The sequence below is a fragment of the Anser anser genome (assembly GCF_964211835.1).
Source record: "Anser anser genome assembly, chromosome: 5".
NCBI classification, from domain to species: Eukaryota; Metazoa; Chordata; class Aves; order Anseriformes; family Anatidae; genus Anser; species Anser anser.
The window spans coordinates 63,974,497-63,994,541 of NC_139725.1; the positions used below are offsets into that span (position 1 = coordinate 63,974,497).

Genomic DNA, 20,045 nt, shown 5'->3' on the forward strand with positions numbered 1-20,045 from the left:
AGGAAAAAGGAAAAGAGGAAAGGGAAGGGAAAAGGGAAAAGAAAATGAAAAAAAGAAAGGGGAAAAGGGAAAAGAAAAGGGAAAGAATGGGGAAAAGGAAGGGAAAGGAAAAAGAAAACAGAGAAGGGGGAAAAGAAAAAAAAGGAAAAAAAAGAAAAAAGGGAAAACGGAAAAAAAGAAAAAAGGGAAAAAAGTAGGAAGTGGAGCAGGCAGGACCAGGACCGTGTCGAAGGGCCCCGCAGAGCTCCCCGCACCCACCTGCCCGGCCCCGCGGGGCTGCGGGTGCTGCCCCAACGCCCCCGGCACCCGCGGGCACCCTGCCCAAACCCTGCAGAAACAGGGTGCAAATTCAGTGGGTGGGTCGGTGGCCCGGGGCGGGGGGGGGGGTGCGAGGGGGCGATGCTTCGCCTTGCTTGGCTGCGCTTTACCCCCCTGCTCCGCTCTTGTCCCCCCCCCCCGCCTCCCACCGCACCGGGACCCGCAGCAGGATCCGTCCCGCAGCCCCCCCCCCCTTTTACCCGTTCCCACACGACACCGGCACCAGAGGCTTGAAACAAATCCCAAGTTTTATTTCCACCGAGCACACACACCACGAGGGACGGGGACGCGCTACACCACGAGGCCGACCTCCCCGCGCTGCCTTTCCGTTACAGCCCACGGCCGGACACCCCCCCCCCAAACCCCCCACACCCCAAAAAAGCCCCACACCTGGGCACCCCCCGCAGATTTTCCCTTCCCAGCCCGGGGCAGATGTCCCTGCTGGCCGGGAGAGGTGACCGAGGGTTTTTTTTTGGGGGGTGCTCCTTGGGGTGACCCCAAGACTTGGGGGGGGGGGGGTGGTCAAGACCCCTGCAGCACCCTGACGGGACCAGCAACGCGCACAGCACCCCCCCTGTGGGTGCTTTCGGCTGCCTCCCGATCCCCCCCCCCGTCCCCTCCTCCGGGCTCCTGGTGCAGCTTTTAGGCCTTTTGGTGGTGGTAAGAATTCCGGTCGTAAAAGACGCGCGCCCGTTAAAAAAAAAAATAAAAATAATAATAAATAAATTATTACAAACCACGACAGCAATCGGGAAGGGCCGGCCGGGGCGGAAAGGCAGCACGAAAGGAAAAGACAAGGCAGGGCGGGGGGGGGGGGGATTTGGGGATTTACGCGTTTTCCCCGTAACACCACGAGCTCGCCGCCCCGGGACGCGGAGCAGGGGACGGGGGAACGCGGAGCCACCGCGGGCCGCCGGTGGCCCCTGCTCCAGCTAAGGGGTCTTCGACGTAGAAGGCTAGAAAAAGAGTATGAAAAGGTAGAAAAACCAAAACGCACTTGTTTCGGGCTAGAAAGGCTCGCAGAAAGGTACCTAAAGGCCGTCGCCCTCTTGAATATCTATTTTTCAGCTGATAGCTGGTTCAGATCCGGGTTATCAGCGGGGTTGCCGCGGTCCCCAGCGCACCCTCGGCGGTGCCCAGCTGATTTTGGGTGCAGACCCCGAGGGCTAACGGGGGGGTCGAGGTGAGCAGAGCCCCCGTCCCCCTGCCCGTCAGCATCCCGGGAGGTGTTCGGCAACGGGAGGGAAAGGCTTCTGGCAAGCCACGTCCTCGCAAGCACCCCCTATGGCACCGAGCCCCAAAAGAAGGTGTTTTTCCCCCGAAATGCTGACGGGGGGTGCCGCCTCCCTGCAGCCCTGGGAGCGAGCCCTCCTCCGGGGCGCTGGCTGCGTATAAACGGGGCATCAGGCACCTGCGGGACGGGGATGCTCCGGGGTCACCCTGCAGCCCCCCAAAATCACCCCCTGTCGTGACGGCGGGGGGGACAGGGCAGGAGCACCCGCGGCGGGGAAGCCGAAAGGGCCGGGCGGGGAGCGAGCGAGGGGCAGAGAAGAGGCACAGAGGTGTGGGAGGAGGGGACGGAGCCCGGGAAGAAGCGGCCGGAGCTGATTTTGGAGGCCATCCTCTGTCCGGGGAGGCGCTGCAGGAGTCGGCTTTGCCTCGGGCATCGCCTCCGGCATCGCCTCGGGCATCGCCTCGGGCATCGCTTCAGGCATCGCCTCCACCTGCAGCGCCTCCCCGCAGCACGCGGCGTCGAATTATTAGAAAAGAAAGGCCCGGCGGTAAGTGCCATGCACTACTACAGAAAGCCGTGGCAGGAGCGGGGAGCACCAAGCACAACACGAGCACTCGCGGGGGGCGAAGCTAGCGGACACAGCGCGGGGGGCGCAGCGGTTCCGGGGGGGGGGTGCGACCGCCGCCATCCTGCCCCCGAGCGCGGGGAAGGGGAAAGCACGAGACCCAACATCGAGCAACATCACAGGCAGCTAGCCTGCCGCTATCTATCCGGCAACGTAAACAGAAAATCCCACCCGGGAGGGGGCCACCAACGCCATTCCGGGAGGGGTTATGCGCACCTTTAGCGGTTTACTTTGCTCAGCACCGCTCCGGTGCGTTGGGTATGGAACAACCAAACAAATTTGGTGAGCAGAAAAGTGACACGGATTTATTCTTTACATTAATATGCTTTTTTTTTTTCCCCCCCTTTTCTTTTTTTTTTTTTTTTTTTTCCTTTCTAGGCAACTCTACAGACTTCAGATCTTTTGCCTCGCAATGCAGATCACCTTATTCCCCCAAGGGCGGCCGGGTTCTTTAAACATGCACATCCCTGTAGCTTCCAGGCCGTGTATTTTTTTTTTTTTTTACTTATTTTTGTTTAAATTCTGTGGACTAGCAGGTCGTCCCCCGTTCCTAAAAACTCTACGTCAGTGTTCAGGGTGGCCTGAGTGCCGGTCAGGCTCCTTGAGGGTTTACAGGATCACGCAGAAGAACTTCTTCTCTCTAAAGGGGTTTTCTGAGGCCGGGACGGGGGTCAATAGGGGGTCCTCCTTGGCGTGGGCTTCGCAGTACGCCATCAGGTCTGCCGCCGCCTTCGACACCTGGAAGAGAAGGAGCTGGGGACGGGCTGCGTGGGGACATCCCCCCCCCCCCCCGGGGACGGCACGGATCCCCCCGGGGACACATATCCCCCCTGGGGCAGCACGTCCTGCCGCTGCCCCTGCAGCACCGCGGAAGGCAGCAGCCGAGGAATTTTTGCATGCCGCGGCACGGCGATCACGCCGGGGCAGAGCGGACATGGCCAGCGGGGCAATTCCCCTGGGCGAGCGTCTCCCGCGGCCGCCGGGACCGGCGGGACGGACGTCCCCGTGGCCGCCACCTCCCGCCGCGCGCGGTGCCTCCCCGCAGCGTCCCGCTGGCCGGGGTGCTGGTCCCCGGGCGGCGTTACCTTTATCCTGTCGATGTTGGCCTCCATCTTCAGCTGCTCCACCAGCTTGCGTGCCTGCGCTATGCTAGCGGTGTTGTTGCTGGCCATCGGCACGCCGGGCGCGCGGGGGGGGGAACCGGGGGCTCGGCGCGGAGCTGCTCGCGGCCCTGAAACCCCAAAAGTGATTCGCTGGGGCTGCCTTGGGTGCGGGGAGGTGACGGAGCAGGGCCGCGAGAACACTTGCGGGAGGACGGGAGATGCAGACCGGCATTCAACCGTGTGTTTAACAAGGGCAGAGAGACACCAGCCTTCACGGGCATCGCTGCCGGAGCAGGGATTCCCTATTAGCTGGGTTTATGGGATGCTGGGAGCGCAGCCTGCAGCCAGCAGGACCCCCGCCACGCTGTGTTTTGGGGTTTGGTGCTATCGGGAAGGCTGCGGTGGCAATGAGGCAGAAGGAAACCGGGCAGCGAGCTCAGGGGCGTGCGCGCACCGGCTGCCTGTGTCCTCCTGCTGCCGTCCCTGCGCATCCCCCGGGGCTGGTGGCTTTTGGGGCAGCTGGGGACGTTGTGGGGTGGCCGTCCTGGGCCTGCCTTGCTGCATCCCTGCTGCCAGCCCGAGCGTTGGGGTGCCAAACAGGACTCGGGAGCTCCCTGCTGCTGGAGATTCCCACCCCGGGCGGGCAGGGGATGCTCGGCACGGCGGCGTGGGCTCCGGCACGGCTGCTTCCCCTTACCTTACAACGGCACCCAGCTCCCCAGCACCACCCCATAACGCAGCACCCAGCCCGTCTTGCCCATCCAGCCCCCCTCAGGCAGCCCCTCGCCCCCCCCGGGGGTGGGGGGGCCCCGGCAGCGATTGCTTTTACCAGAGGCAGGGCTCGCCGGTGACGGGTATCCCTAGGGGAACGGCTGCTCCTCTCGGGCGTCCGACACCTTGAAATAAAGGGGGAAACAGAGAAAGGGGGGGGGGGGGGGAGAAAAAGGCTGATGAGATGGATGCGATGCCAGGCAGTGCGGCGATAGGGGTATTTATGGCCCCCGGGCAGGCTGGGGGCTTCCTTCCGCTCCCCCCAGGTCCCCTGGGGGGGGGAGACAGACCACAGTGACGCCGTTTGTTTGCACGCCGCGAGGCTCTCGGCACAGGAAGAGGTTTCGAGTCAGCGGGCAAATATCCGAGGGCTCCTGGCAAGCGGTCCCGTGGCTGTTTCCCAGCGAAATCAGCAGAAATCCTCCCCCCTCGTCCCCCGCCTCGAGCATCCCCAGCCTCCGGGGGCTCCTGCTCCGAGGAGGAGACAGCCCCAAAGTGCCGGCGGGCAGGCAGGAGAGGACGGAGACCCGGCTGGGACGAGCAGGGGATGTGCCCTGGCCACGCACGGAGCTGCTGGGGCATTGCCGGGGCTCGGCGCTGCTCAGCACCCGGCCAGGATCCGGCCACACGCCCCAGGAGCACTCGGCCCCTCCGCACAGTGTGGGAACGACAATATTTTTGGAGCCAGCGTGCCCACGCTGCGAGCCACTGGGCGTGCTTCCTTCAACAACAAAAAAAACCAGCTCGTGGACATCCCCCACTGGAAACCCACCCCCAGCAGCCCAGACTTAGAACAGCACGGCCACACAAGCGTTATTTTCTATCCCAGCCCAAGGAAACCCATCGTACCTCCGGCACGGAGGCGCCGGGAGCAAACCCCAAAGCTACGTGCACGGATAGCGGGTAGGTGCCGACAGCATCAGGCGAATAAAAACCACCCCAGCTGGCGGGTAAATCCCCTGGTTCGATGAAAAACGCCCAAATATTTGAGGATGGCTCTTGCTAGGAAATGTTCTTACGGGAATTTGGGAGTTCCCACAGAGCAACAGCGGCCCTAGGAGCGGCTCGGGACGGGGACGTAGGTGGGCAAGGGAGCCCCAAAAGGAGCAGGCAGGCAGTTACGAGACCATCCAAGCCCACCCCGTGAACAACCCCTGCCATACAGTTAAAAATCACCGAGCTTTGCGACGTTTCCTGAGCCCCCACTTGCAGCAGGGGACACGGGGACACGCCGTGCCCTGTGCCAGAGGTCCCCACGGAGCCAGGGGCTCCACGGCACCACCACGGGGACAGGCACAGGGACACGTCCTCTTCCAGCAGCTCAGCGGTGCGTGTGCCCGGGTAATAGGATTCCTGCCTTGGAGGCCACAGGTTAACGAGCGGGGATGTTATTTTATTGTCATGCTAATGATGCTTATGGCGCACGGTACAGGGAGATCGTCTCTTTGGGGCTATGTGCTGTAATTACAGCTCGGGCTCTCAGGAGGCTGTTGTGGTGCTTGCCCACTGTGCAGAGGGGTTGCGGGCCACTCACTGCGCGTGGCAACAGGCTGGGTTCCTGTAAAAGGACGCAGAAACCCTTGCGGTGGGATGCCTGGAGTCAGAAATATCGCTGCTGAGTTTTGCTAGCTGGTGCCCGTGCTCCGAAACCCCTCCTAATTTCCTTCCATTTGAGGAAGAGGGACCGAGATGCTTGAACATTTTTTCTTTCACCAGCCAAAAGAGGCACCAAAACTGGGATCCGGGGGGGGATTTGCCTTGACTCAGCTTTGAAAATGGTGAGTGAGGCTGCTTTTAGGGTGCCAAAACAGCATTTGGGGCTGTTTGCTCGGGCCGGCTTTGCCAAAAGCTCCGGCTTTTCCCCGTGACAGCAAACCCCAAAGCTGTGAGTTGGTTCGCACCTTGCATGAGCTCCATCCCCCCGTTTCCAGCCCCACAAACACAGATCCTGAGCCTCGCTCTTCCCCTGCCAGCTGGGCTTTGTTTCAGGTTGCGCGTGGCCGGAGAACGGCACTCTCCTCAGTGTTTAAAAACCATCACTCTAATGCTGGGTATTTAACCTGAACACCTTAAACCGGCAGCTTTTGTCCCAGAAAGGTGTACCTCGGGGCACATTTTGCTCTGGGTTAGGTCTGTCACTACTAAAAAGCAGCATTAAAGCCAGCTTGGGATGCCAAGGCACGTTCCCGGGTTCCTGAATGTGCAGGAGGTGGCGAGCGTGATGCTGCAGTGGCCGGAGCAGCTCCTGCTCCCCGCGGCACCTGGGGCTGCCTGCAGCCTTTGCCCACCCCATCACAGGCCCCCCCGGGTTTAAAACCCACGGATCACATCCTCTCTGACCCTCCCATTCCCTGGATTTATTTTTTTCTTCCAAGTCCCGGGTGCTTTTTGCCTGCTTTGAAGAAAATCGCTCTCCCCCGCTACCGCTCCTGGAGAACCGAAAGGAAAAGCAGCAGCCGGGCTGGGTGGCTCTGCGGGAAGGAAACCGAAAGCTCTGACATCTGCTCGAGCGAACCCTCGTGCTTCCTCCGCCTCGAGGACCAAAAGCAGCTCGCCAGCCCTGGCGTCCCCCACCCAGCACGTTTCCGATGTGCGAGCAGGAGCCTCCCAGCCTCGGGGTGTACCTGAAAAAACGTCCGCCCGGTGAGCTGCACGGCGCGCAAACCCCACTGGGGACAGCCAGGATTTGGGGGAAAAGGGCTCGGAGTGGTTCCTGCAGGGCAGGCATCACCTGCACATCCCACCCCAAACCCCACAGAGGGGGATAACGGAGCCCATCGGCACCACCCAGGGGGAGCGGATGCGTTTTGAAGCCATCCTGGTGCTTGTGCTAAGAGCCGTCTCTAAAGATAGGCCGCTCGCTTGAAAAATAACGACTAAATATACAGATAAAGCCAAAAAAAAAAAAATACTACAGACGGAAAGAAAATAGCAAAGAGCATGTTTCCAGGGGGCGGAAGCCGGGGCAGCCTCGCTGAGCTGAGCAGCAGACGGGGCTGGGAAAGGAGCCCCGGCATGCCCAAAGTGCTTGTGGCCCCTCGTTTCCTTTGGCACGGGGATAACGAGCCAGCTCGGAGCCCCTGAGCTCCTCTCACACCCCTCACCAGCACCTGTGGCCACAGGCCCCCATCCCACCCGGGATTTATTCCCCTTCTCCAACGCGGGTTTTCCTGCCGACGCCTCCCGCGGCGCCCAATCTGCTGAAAAGCAGCCCGCGGCTCGGAGGCGCGCCAGCGAATGAAATAAATAAATAAACTGCAAGGCGCCTGAGCCGAAACCGAGCCTGTTTCCATGGAAACTGCTTCGTTAGCACACCAGCTAACGATCCCGCCCGGCAGCGATGAGCGGCCGGATCGGCCCCAATGGTGGTGTTTTGTTCCCAGTGGGGGTCTCGGCGCTACCCCGTATCGCGCCCCAAAGGCTGCACCGGGGTCCTGGGCACCCAGGTGGTGCACAGCACATGGGTGAGGCACACTAGGAAGATTTGGAGGCTGCTTCGCCTCCAAAACCAGCGGGAGGAATTGGGGGCTCATCGCTGGCCCTGGATCCTAGGGGGCTGAGCTCTGGCTGCCCCGTCCGTCCATCCCCGGCCACAGCCAAAGCCAAAACCTCGCTTAGAGACGGAGTCAACGGCGCAGGATCCCACCACTGACACCCCAAAAGCCTCCCAAGCAGCGTGTTGGGGTGCTGCAGCCACGGCTCTGGAGGTGGGAAGGGGCAGACCCAGCGCCAGGCGTTTCGGGGCCCTGCCGCAGGGTTCCCCTCGTGCCCCAAGAAGTCCCCGCGGGCGTCACGCCCAAGTGAGAACCTCGGGTTTTTGTTTTCCCACACGTGCCCTAACGGTTCAAAAGAGAAGGCAAACAGAAAGCGACCTCAACTTCCTTTCAGTCGTTCGGTTCTTTTCTCAAACATGATTTGGGTGAGGGAGCGGGCGCCTGACGGTGGGGCCGGGGACGCCTGCCCTGTCCCCCCTGCCACGAGAGCTGGGTGCGCACCCGGTGCTGGGCGGTGGCACCGACCCGTTCCCCTCCACCACTGGGGCCGGCACGAGGCCCCAGAAGGAGCAGCAGTCTGCAAAAATGAGGTGCTGGGAGGACGAAGTGCACCAGGAGGGGCAGACGCGGCCCCACGGGGAGGAGGAGGAAGGGGATGGTGTCGGCGGGACGCTGCCACGCTCCGCGGCGAGGTGCCGAAGGGATGGCAAAGGGCACGCGCCCCGTCACACCATGCCCAGCACCCAGGGGCTCAGCACAACTTCTGCACCTGAGCCGTCCCGTTTGGTCCCCATTGGGGTTTCAGCACGTGGGACCGCTGGTCCCCAGGCTTGCAGCGAAAGCCTGGAAATAAGGCCAGAGCTGCCTCCCCCGTGCAAGCACCACTTGGCCGTTATCCCACGGGGATTTCAGAACCAATCAATCAATAAATAAATATTTTTGGTTGCTTGTGCTTTATTTTTATGCGGCTCGCCCAAGAGGAGAACGCACAGCTTCGGAAACTCCCTAAAAACCTCCGCAGCCTGACCGCGGCCCCAACACAAGGTCAGGGCCGCTCGCAGCACCATGGCTCTGCCCGTGCTGAGCCAAAAACACAAGAGCCTTGCTTGGGAACAGAAGAGAGCAGAAAACCCCAAATAGCTCCTTTCTGCCACGGTGAGACCATTCGAAACCCAAATCGCCCTTCAGTTTAGAGGTATCACCGTGCTGAGCTCTCGGATCGTTCACTTCTTGATTCCTTCACCAAAACACCTCACGTTGACTTCAAAATGAACTCGCCTTGCTCAGAAATCCCAGCTCCCTGCCCCTTGTCCGGGAGAAGGGCAGTGGTCGAGGGTGGCTGAAGCCACAGAGGAAGCGAGGAGCCCCCCGCTGACCACTGACCCTTCGTTAAGGGAAGCAGCCCAGGGCTATTACCTCGTGTTAACGAGCTGACCCACTCCAGGGTTTCAACCCCTGGCATCCCGCTCCTAAGTTTTTCCAGCACTGAGATAAAGACCCCAAGAGGAGGCGCCGGGTGAGGCTTGGGATCAAGGGAAGGGGCAGGGGTTTGCAGAGGCGCTCTGCTCAGAGCTATTTGCAAAGGGATTTTGGCATTTGGCTGTGCCGCCACCACTCCCGAAGGGACAAACCCTCGCTGAGCCTTGCTGGAGGTGGCCCTTTGTTCAAAGCTGTGGCCACTTAATGGGGACAGGGACAGGGAAGCTGGGAAGCCACCAGTTTGGCCCAGTTAAAGCTCAGACCCGCACATTTTGCTCACAGCGCAAGAGCCCCGCGGCGCCTTTCGCTCCCGTACAGCCGGAGGTGAAGCCTCCAGCTGCGCTCCGGGAGCCCCGCTGCCATCTCTGATGATTTCACCCGAATCAAACCTTTATTGGAATTTTATTTTAAGTAACAGTCACACGAAGCCTAATAAACCTCTCCGGCCGCGGGGAATTGCCCAACAAGTTACATCAGCACAGAAACAAGCCCCTTAACCACCCCCATTAGCTCGAGACCCCACGGGAATTACCTTAGACTGCTTTAATTAGGCATCTACAGTACAAAAGAATTAATTAATTAGTGATAAGCACCTGAACCACATTACTCATAAGGATCTATTTCCAGCTTCAAATACATCAAACAGGTCACAGCCTATCCGCTGGGGTGGAGCAGCTCTCCGGTGCTGCTGAGCACCGCTTCTCTCCCCATCCCTGCTCTGCAGCCATCAAAGCAGGAGGCTGGAAGCTGGTTTTTTCTTCTTCCTTTTCTCTTTTTTTTTTTTTTCCTTTCTTTCCACCTCTGTTTTTTTTTTTTAATATACATCCAGAGTAGGTGCCTTTGAGAGCCGCTACTCGCGCACCGCGTGGAGACGGAGAGCTTTGTAACTGCTTCCTGAGATTTGTTGCACTTTGTGCAGGAGTTGCGGAGTAAACTCCTACGCCTCGTGGCTACGATTAACCTGCACAGGTTTTGCTACAGCATCAATAAGACACCTGCTACAACAACAGACAAGCAGACTGTTGCAACAAGCAGAGAGCTCTCTGACGGCCGGATCCCCAGCGGGAGGAGGATCACCAGTAAATGTGGGTGATTTTAGCAGGTTTCCAAGGGGAGAGGAAAAAAAAAAAAGGAAAAATAGATCCCCGTACTTTTATATAGTTTTAATAGTAAGTTGAAAAGTAATTTAGTGCGCTAAATAGTATGTGGTGAGCTGAGTTACTATCCGCAGGCGAGCGAGCGGCCCCACAAACCGGGTTAGCAGGGGCAGGCGAGCCAGAAGTAGGCTGCTGGTGCTCCGTCCTCGCGTGGCAAGCTGACCCACATTGCCTCCGCTAAATTCCCCCTCTGCCGCTCACTGCTGTGCCCTTTTCGCTGTAACCCTGAGCATCTCGCCCAGAAGCAGAAAGCAGAAATTAATGACAGCGGTGGGGAGCACACCTGGGTCCCTGGTCCTCGCCTCCTCTCGTACTGAGCTCCAGATACAGCGCCTCGGTTTTCCCACAGAGCCCGACATCCCTCACCAGCCTGTTTTCCCCGCGAAACGCACACGGAGCATTTTTTCCCTTTGCCAAAAGGCAGTTTTTCTCACACTGTTATTTACAACGAGCTACTGGAAGCCCTGAGCCGGCGGTGCCGCATCCCTGCCACGCTTCCTGCTGAGCCGGTGGCACCGTGTGTAACGCCAGCCATGCGATGTTCCTGCCGTGCTGGGGCTGACACGCGCCTAGCAAACACTGCTTTACACAGAGGGAGCCGAGAGCTGCTCCCCGGGGCGGTGTTTTTACGTTTGAGATATGAAGCCTTGCAAAAACGTAAAGGAAACGTGCAAAGCCAAAAAAACACGTGTGCCAAAGCCAGGATAAAGCGGCGCAAGGTGGCATTTCCTGCACATGCTCGCCCTCCCATCCATCCATCCCTTTGTCACGGGGGTGAAGCCACACCAGGGATACGAGGCAGGATGGGACCCAAGGCCGTAGCATGCATCCTGGCCATGCCACGGACTCCGTGTGGTTCATTTACCCCTCCCCGTGCCCGCTCCCACCCTTTAATCCTGCCAAGCCACCCGCAATGCCGTGCTTCAGCTGCCTGAGCACAAAAACCTTTCCCTGCCTGCTGGGCCCTCAGCACCCGTCTGCGCCACCCTTTTCTGTGCTCCTCCAGCCCAGAGTGTGGAAATCAGCAAAGGCAGCTGCTCCTTTGGGGCCAGGATTCAGTTACAGGTAGGATGGAGGAGTAGCATCGACTCCAAGCCAGCCTAAGTTTGACATCCATTAATGGAAACCTTAGTACAGGGCTCAGATTTAGGCTCGAAAACCATCGGTGTGTCCCTTATTTGCTGTCAATGCCCCCCTAAAAGCCTGGGTTGCTGTATTATCATCTTTTTATTCCTGCCTGGCCCAGCACGGAGGGAGGAGCCGGGGGCGGCAGCGTCCCCCCCGCAGGCATCAGCCAGGAAGCACCGGACATGAATACGGCCCCCAGGCGGGGACGTCAGGCTGAGCAGCAATTATATTAAATCAGCTGATAAATAATGCAACGTATTTTGATGGCAGCAGCGCTGTGAGCACCGCACAAACACCATCACGGCTCCACAGTATTAAAAATACAAGGGATGAAGCGCAATCAGGTCAGCATGACTTGAATAATGGAGCCTGAAACCTTTCCGAAAGGCTGGCCTTGGGGTGGGCTGCGGCACAGGTCCCGCGGCGGTGAGGCCAGGCCATGGACCTGTCCCTGTCAATATTCAAAGTGTTCCCACCCGGGGCAGAAGAACCCTGCGTGGGCACATCCCGGCATGAGAGGAGCAGCAGACCCAGTCCCGGGGACTGATGAGAAGGGCTCTGAGTAGTTTTACAGGTTGTGGATAGCTGATGATCCACCCTAAAGGCCCCCAAACACCTGGACACCCTCTGAGGGGGTAGAAGACCCCAGGCAGGCATATGGAGCTGTACGGAGGAGACCTGACCAGGTCACCGTGTGCTTTTAGGGGCAAGAGGCCGCTGATGAGCTCCTGGGCCCACAAGGACCCATACGACACCCAGAGGTGGGACCGGGCACCTCCAGGTGCCCCCTCCATCCTAATGAGGCAAGGAGCATGGTGGTTCATTGCCAAACCCCTGTTTGCTCACTGGAAAAATCCTGAAGTGTCCTGAGCAACAGGAAAGTGAAGGGGGGACAGAACAGACCCTTGGGCAGACCCCCGTGGCCACCAGCTCCCGGGGCTAATGCATCCCAGCCAAAAAACCCCAAACCACACAGCCTCACAGCACAGGCCGTCGGCGTTATTCACCCTCTGGCCTGGGCTCCATCTGCAACACCGGCGAGCCCCTCGTTCATCCCAGCTGTCACGGGGGGAGCCGTCTCCCCACGCTCCCCATCCAGCTCCTGCCAAAACGGGTCGAATTCGAGAGCTGGCGCAGGCAGAGGGGGCGAGAAGAACCATAACACGAGGGAGATCGAGCGGCGCCGTGTGTGCTCCTGGCAGCCCAGACGTGCCAGAGGAGCAGCCCAGGGAGACAAAACCCAACCACGCACGGGCTGGGAAGCCTCCCCTACACAAACATGATGGTGGGGTGGTTTTGGGATGCCCGCTGGGACCCCAGAGGGAGCACACGTCCCGTCAAGGCCCTGTAGAGCCGTGAGCGGGGCTGGGCCCATCGCAGCCTCGCCACGCGGGCCTCAGACACCTCCTGAGGGCAGCCACGGCCCCGATAGAGAGAAATTTCTTGGAAATTCTTATCTTGTCAGATAAGAGGGAAGAGCAGGAAGAGTCACGAGTTTAATACCAAGCAGCCAGCGATGGGGCCTGGTCGCCTCGAGGGTGACGGACGGGCGTTGTGCAGCTCCTGGGGCACCCAGGCCCCACTTCAGGGCTCCCCACACCGCTTGGAGGCACCCCTCTGGCAGGTACCATCGCCGTGCCACAACATCAAAAACCAGATGCTGAGAATATCTCCCATTGCTTTGGTCCTCAGGAGCCTCAGACCAACGCGTTGGTGTCCCCACAAGATGACCCTTGCCCGAGACAGGCTGCAGCGGGAGGGTTTGGAAGCAGAGTGCACCTCTGGGCTCCATCCATGCAAAGCAGCCCCTGGGAACACTTAGCCTTCCCCAAAAGCCATAAATCTTGGAGCTACAGAGCCGGTAACACCATCCCGGCCTAGGGAAGAGCACCGGCATAGCAGCAGCCCCACCACGCAGCCAGCCAGCCCCAGAGCACAGGGATGCACACTGAGCCTGCCCTGCCTTGGGGATGAGGGCACCCACCCCAGGACCACCCAGAATGACCTGAAATTCTCCAAAACTGCTGTGGACACCCTGCCTGGCCTCAGGTCCCTGTGGCTGTGGGGTGGGACAATCCTCTTGGCCACGGAGACCGACCCAGCTGCAGGATCTGGCCCCACTCCTGTGTTCCCCAATGCGCCAGCTGTCACAAGTGTGTCATGAGCCTGCCTGTGTCTGCTTGCAGAAGTGTTCATGGCACCAACGTCCCCGTGAAGCCAAGGAATAGCTCTGGCCGAGGCAGCTGAGCCACAGGGATGGGTTTTAGCAGCCCTGAAAGGGAGGATGCTGCAGCAGGAGGGATGCTGGGCAGCGCGGTGGGGGTAAAGCAGCAGCACAGCGGGGGCTCCCGGGAGCTGCAGCAGGAATATCCTGTGCTGCGCTGGGTTTGTTCCCCTCTGCTGGGGCTGCATGCCATCTAGGAAGGAGCACCGATTGCTCGGGATCTGCAATGAGCTCCAAGGCTTGGGCAATGCTGCTTTTTCACGCCCGAGTCAGCCTGTCCTACAAACCCAGCCGCCCAGCGAGAAGAGCTGCTCGTAGGGAGCGTTACGGGAGGCACCGAGCAAACTTTCCTTCTGATAGCTGTCAGGAGAGCAAGTGAGGGCAGGGCAATCAACCTGCTAAACCCAGACTCTGGCTCAGCTCCAGGAGCTCATCCAACACGCTCCTGCTCCGCAGCCCGCCGGGTACCGCGGTGCCTGCTCCTGTCCCCAGCACGTGGGGAGAACATGCCCAGATTGGCATCAGCGCCACCATGATGTGCTGCTGGCCCTTCACCACAGCAGAGAAGGGGATTTCACGGTGCTGTGCCCAAAGGGATGAAACCCCAAAGGCACCGCCACCACCTGCAAACCCACAGCTCACCACGAGCTCAGGGAAGGGCCAGGAGGGCGCATGCTGCTGCCAGGTCTGCGACCCCGAGCAATGCTCTCAAGCTCCAGCACAAGGACGAGCCCAGCCACTTCTTCATGAGCCAGAGGTCTCCTTCCACCCGGCAGCGAAGCCAATGCACCTGGATGAGTGTCCCTGAGCTGCTCTCATTTAAATGCAAACTTCTCTGGTTTCCCGTCCCCGCATCTCAGCCAGCTTTTTGGGCTACGCAGGAGCATCGCCACTGCTGGAGACCAGCACCGGTACCCACCGACCACAACCCAGGAGCACCCTGACCTTCTCCAATTAGACCGAGCTACAACGATGACGAGAGGCAACAGGGGAAGAAAATTACTGTGTGAAAAGCAAGTGGAGGATGAGATAAGGTGAAAACTGTGTTTGGTACGATGAGCTGGTCTGGGTACAGCTGCTGCCCAGGAATTGTCAAGGATGGTACCAGCTGCAAGCAAATGGCAAGGTGGGAAGTTTTTAAGGTTTGGTACAATGCCATTTCAGAGACTTCTTTATTTTTTTTCCCCACTGAGTGTGTGAAAACTTGGTTTTGCCTACGTGAAATGGAGGAGATGCGTTATGCCAGACTTCAGCCTCCTCGTGGCTCACACGAGGACGCACGTGCAGGAAGAAGCGGCCAGGAGCGGGTCGGGGCCAAGAACAACTCCCACCAGCCACAGCCCCAAACCCCTGCAGACCCCACGGGGCTGCTTCCCACATCCTGCCCGTGGGCTCTGCCCGCCCAGCCCCGAAGTTTTGGAGCCAACCTCACCTCTCCACCCAGCCAAGTCCCTGTCCGCCCACCAGCCACAGCAGCTGGAGCCCATCCTTCTCCCCAGACCTGCCTCTAAGTGGGGCGAGAGCCAACTTGCTCGTGCCAAGTGCGTGCAGCAAACCTCTCTCATCCAGCCCGGAGACGCAGCCTGTGCCCCCCCCGCAGCCATCCCGCCATCCCCAGCAGAAGCAGAGCCCCCGCTTTCCCTTCTCCCCATCCGTTTGGGATGCGGGGCTGTTCCTGCGCCGTGAAGGACCTGTTCTGGGGGTGTTTCAACCACGCACGTTGCACGCAGAAACAAAAAAATGCACTTGGAAGGTGTGACCCCCCACTGGAAGTGGCCAGGCAGTCAGCCTGGGCAAGGACAAGCACAAAAGTGCCCTTCCCAGCACAGCACCGTGTGCTGCATCCCGCACCCAGGCCTGGACCCCATCGCGGGATGCGGCATCCCCCCTGCCTTTCCTCACCTCCTTGCTCCCAGCACCCGCTGCGACCGCACGGAGTGGCTGAGCGAGAAGCCAGAGAGGGAGAAACAGCAAGGAAGGAGTCTGAAAAGCAAGAAAAATTAAAAATGCAGCCTGGTCCCTTTGGTTGTTTCTCCCACTTTGGCATGCTGTGAACGCACACGGCCATATCCTGCCCCGGGCACGACTAAGGACCGGAACACCCGGAGAAGTCACGCTGAGCACTGACACAACTCGTGCCAAAAATGATGCTTTTCCCAGGGCGATCCCCTCATCCCCGACCCAAAAGAGGTTATGGGTTGGCAGGAGGGCCCCACCGCACCAGCAGACAACACGGCACGAGCAGGACAATCCCAATCCCCCTGGAGCCGGCGCGGGACCGGGCGGCACGGCCACCCCGCAGCCCCCGGGGCAGCGTTTTTGGGGGCTGCAGGGCTCGGCGCTGGCTCGCCAGCCCCAATTGCTATGGAAACAGCATGCGCCGGCGCTGCTTCCCTCCTCCCATGACTCACGGGTTTTCAAAAGGAGAAGTGGTGCCTCGGCCGCCGCTGTTCTGAGGCCAAAACAGCCAAAGCCGAGCGGGCGCGCTCGCGGGGCTGGGTGGAGAGGCACCGCCTCGCCGCGCAAGGCTGGCGTTTTCGTCCTGTGTGCTACGCTCACGGCTGCTCCCGTGCCGAGTGGTGAAAAAGCTGTGTGTCTTGGGGATTAAAAATAATAATTATTATTATTATAGTAGGGCTTCTCTGGTGGCGCACGCCCCGCTACCTGCCGGGAATCACATTGCGTGCCCTGCTGCCGCCACCTGCCCCCGACGTGGCCGAGCGCTGCGCGCACCCAGTGCCATCCTCTGGGGCCGTGTGGGTGCTTGGAGAAAAGGCAGCACATCCCAGAGCACGCCCAGTGACATCCCAGAGCATCCCCAGTGCTGTCCCAGAGCATCCCCAGCGCCGTCCCAGAGCATCCCCAGCGCCGTCCCAGAGCATCCTCCAGTGCGTGCGCTGCTGGAGCGAGGCCGGCGGCTCCCGGGGCTGTGGGGGGAGGAAGGGCACGCGCAGGGAGCGCAGCTTGGGGCAGGGGACCTGTGGGTCCCCCACGTTGGGGTCACTGTGCTGGGTGCTAGGCCGACTCCGGTCATCATCCAGATGGTGCTGAGACCGCCACGCTCGTGTCACAGGTGGCAGCATGCCCCTGGCAAGCGAACGCAGGGCTGAAAAAGCTGAAAAAAGCACCAAGGACGGTGCCAAGGGAGCAGCCCGGCCCCCCCTGCCCCATGGCACGGGGTGAGAAAAGCCCCCGAGCACCTCCGAGCACCCTCCCGGAGAAAGAAAGGCTTGGCCCCGGGGCTTTCCTGGCAATAATTAATTGAGTCATATTCCAATCCAGCCAGCGGCCATATGGCAGAAAAGAGGATTAAAATCGCAGGCTCCAGCTGCATTCAGGGAAATCCAGTTATGAGGAAAAAGCCTCCATGCCTGGCCCCAGCCGGGTGCCAGGGCGTGTGCCCCGACCCCGGCCCTTCCCTCCCGTGCCCGGAGCGATGGGGAAGGAAGGAGGGAGCGAACCCGCAGCACCCTGCCCCGCACGGCACGGGCACGGCAGCGGGAGGCAGCGCTGCCCTGCGTGCCCACGTCGCTGCCGCCCCCCGGGGCAGCACGCCCCGACTTTACCAGCGACTCGTTAGCAAGAAGGAGGGAGAGCCCAGATTCAAGTTTTTGCCTAAATATAAATCCGTTTTGCCACGAGGCAGCGAGAAAACCCAAGTTTTGGGCTGCGTTCCCCTCCCGCTGGCACAGGGGACCCCTGGAGCCGCTCTCCCCAAGGGGTCCCCCCCCCCAAGCGCACCCCAAGGTGGGGGCAGTTCTGCCATGGTTCCTTGTCCCGACGCCCTGCACAAGCCGTGCTGCTGGCTGCCGTACAGCCACGGCTGGGAAAAAGCAGGATTTCGATTGAAATCCCCAGCCAGAGGGCCGCCGGCACAGGGGTGGCAAGCCTGGATGGTGCACCCCAAAATTTCCCTCTCCGAGCCAGGCTGGGGGCAGCCCCGTCCCCAAGCCGGAGGTTCCGGCAGGGATTTGGGGCAGGGAAAGCCCTTTGTAGGGGAGGGGGGGAAAAGAAAAAAAAAGAAAAAAAGAAAAAAAGGAGAGAACACTACTCCTCATTCATCCTCGGCAAAAGCCTTCCGTGTGATGGCAAATCAGTTGATTAACCGAGGATCGGCCCCTGTAAATCAGAGCTTTGTTGGGGAGGCTGAGCGCCGTGTGCCAGGCACCTTCCCCGCAGCCCCCAGTCCCCCCAGTCCTCCCAGTGTCACCGGGCAGGTGCCATCGCCACCAAGGTCCCTGGGGTGGGTGAAATTGGCCCCCCACGGAGTGACGGTGGGGTGATGGGGCGCCGCCGCCCTGCCCGGGGGTGGCACCCAGGGGGGTTTGGGTGGGCTCATCTCCTTTTTTTTTTTTTTTTGGGGGGTGTAGAGGGTTGGGGGGGAGCCCTTTGGGGCCCGCCGCAAGCAGCCAGCCGGGGGTGGGGCTGCCACGGGGGGGGGGGGGCTGCCCAGCCCCAGAGCTCCCAGTGCGCCCAGTGCTCCCAGTGCCGGCGCTCCCAGCGCCCGCAAGCCCCTGCGGCTCCGCTCCCAGTGCCTCCCAGTGCCTCCCAGTGCCTCCCAGTGCCTCCCAGTGGTGTCCCCCCAGCCCCCGGCGGTACCTGCAGGCGGCCGGAGCTGCCCCGGCTCTCCGGGGGGGGCGGCGGACAGACGGACGGACGGACGGACGGAGGGATGGAAGGATGGAGGGATGGAGGGATGGAAGGAGGGATGGATGGAGGGATGGATGGAAGGAGGGAGGGATGGAAGGAGGGATGCAGGGGGGGCTGCGGGCGGGAGGCAGGAGGAGGGGGGGTCAGCGGCAGCCCGGAGCGGCGAGTCCCCACCCAGCTTTGTCTGCGCTCATCCCTCTGCCTACAGGAAGCGGCTCGGCCCCGACTTCCTCCTCCTCCTCCTCCTCCTGCTGCTGCTGCTGCTGCTGCTGCTCTCCCTCCCCTCCCCGCCCCCCCCGACCCCCCGTTTGCTGCGGATCGCTTTTCTCCGAGACCCCGCTGCGCCCCGGCCTGCCCTCCCCTGCCCTCCCCTCCCCTGCCCTCCCTTCCCCTCCCCTCCCTCCTGCCCTGCCCTGCCCCACGCTCACCCCCCCCGCCCCACACGTGCCACGCACCGACCCCACAGCCCACCCGCTGCGCGCCCATCCCGCACCCTCCGCCCCCATCGCACACCCCCCGTCGTCTCCTGCACCCATCGCGTCCCCCCGCGCCCCCCTCCCCTGCCCTCTCTTGCCCCCCATACCTCGCAGCTCCAACCCCCCAGGCCCTCAACGCTCCCCATTTTGTATTTTCTTTTTGAGCTCCTTAAACCCAAACGCCCAGATTTTTAAGATCGGGAATTTTTAGGATTTTTAGCAGCTGGCGGGCACCCAGCGCGCCTTGGGTCGGTTTTGGGGACGCCCTGGCAGAGGCCGGTGCCTTTTGGGGTGCCGCAGCTTTCCAAACCCCTCAATGGGATCTGCGGGTCTGGGATCGTGTCCCCCCACCCCACCCCCACGGGGGCCGTGGGCTGCGCGTGGCCTCCCCGTGCTCCGAGCGCGTTTCCTGCAAGGGAGGCGAAGGGCTGTGAGAAAATGGTTTTTTTCCCCCCGTTCCCACAGCAACGCCGATGACTGATTTCCGAGGCTGCCCTGCAAGCCAGGCGCAGCAGAAGCTCAGCCATTGCCCATCGCCCCGGCAAGCCTGGATCTGCCCCCCCCCCCCCCACCGGGGGACACCCAGTGCTGCCACCCCACACCGAGCGGGGGGCGCAGGATGCTGCCGGGAACCGAACGGGGCGGCTCGGGGGGGTCCCTGGGGCGCGCCAGCCCCCTGCCCAACCGGGCACCGGGGCAGGGGACTGGCTGCGATTGCCTCCAGTGGGTCATGCTGCCAGCCTGGGGGGAGGCTGCGGTGCGAGGGGAGGGAGGTCCCAGCAATGCCTCTCAGGGAGGGTGCAGGCACCGGGGGCACCTGAAAGCCCCCGGGGTCGGCGCAGCGGCACAACTCACAACACCCGACACCCCCACCTTGCTTCCTTGCAGGGCATTTTGCACCGGGCCGTATCAATCAAAATGGTTCACCTTCCGAGTGCTCCTCACCCTGGTATTTGATGGGATTTTTTTTCTTTTTTCCCTTAAATCCCCTTTTCCCGGTGGCTGCCTTTTAATCGTAACCAGTGCCACGTTGCCCCGCCCGCCTTGGCGCGCTCCGTGCGGGAGCCGCGGCGGCTCCTTCCAGCGAGGTGCCACTCGCACGCCGCCGCGCTGCAGCTCGCGCCTCGCCGGCCGCTCGGGCTGCCGGCAGCGACGACAGGAGACGCGAAGCCTGGAAGCGAAGCGACTGGAGGCGAAACTCCAACCTCGCAGCGAAAGATAAAACTTGTGAAATCGTCAAGCAGGCAGCTGCCGGCACCGGGGACACGAGGGCGGCCCAAAGGAGAGGCCAGCGAGGGATGGGAGCTGGAAGAGCCCTTCCCCTGGAGATAAAGGGGGTAAAAGCCCCCTCCACGGGGACGAAGACCCCTCCACGGGGATGAAGCC

At 61.2% G+C, this 20,045-nt stretch overlaps 1 protein-coding gene across 3 annotated transcripts; it reads right to left on the bottom strand.

The window, feature by feature from the left end:
* Positions 1–548: 548 nt before the first annotated feature.
* Positions 549–18,428, bottom strand: GNG2 (G protein subunit gamma 2). Of its 3 annotated transcripts, none has more exons than XM_083838898.1 (4): positions 18,133–18,428; positions 4,110–4,176; positions 3,263–3,408; positions 549–2,915 (listed from the first exon to the last, which is right to left on the bottom strand). In XM_083838898.1, exons 3-4 carry the CDS (start codon positions 3,347–3,349, stop codon positions 2,787–2,789), a joined length of 216 nt encoding a protein of 71 aa, XP_083695024.1. In that variant the 5' UTR covers positions 3,350–3,408; positions 4,110–4,176; positions 18,133–18,428; the 3' UTR covers positions 549–2,786. The 3 variants fall into 3 exon arrangements, with proteins under 3 accessions (XP_083695024.1, XP_083695025.1, XP_083695026.1); XM_083838899.1 differs by lacking the exon at positions 18,133–18,428 and adding an exon at positions 8,727–8,803; XM_083838900.1 differs by lacking the exon at positions 18,133–18,428 and adding an exon at positions 4,342–8,676.
* Positions 18,429–20,045: the final 1,617 nt, after the last annotated feature.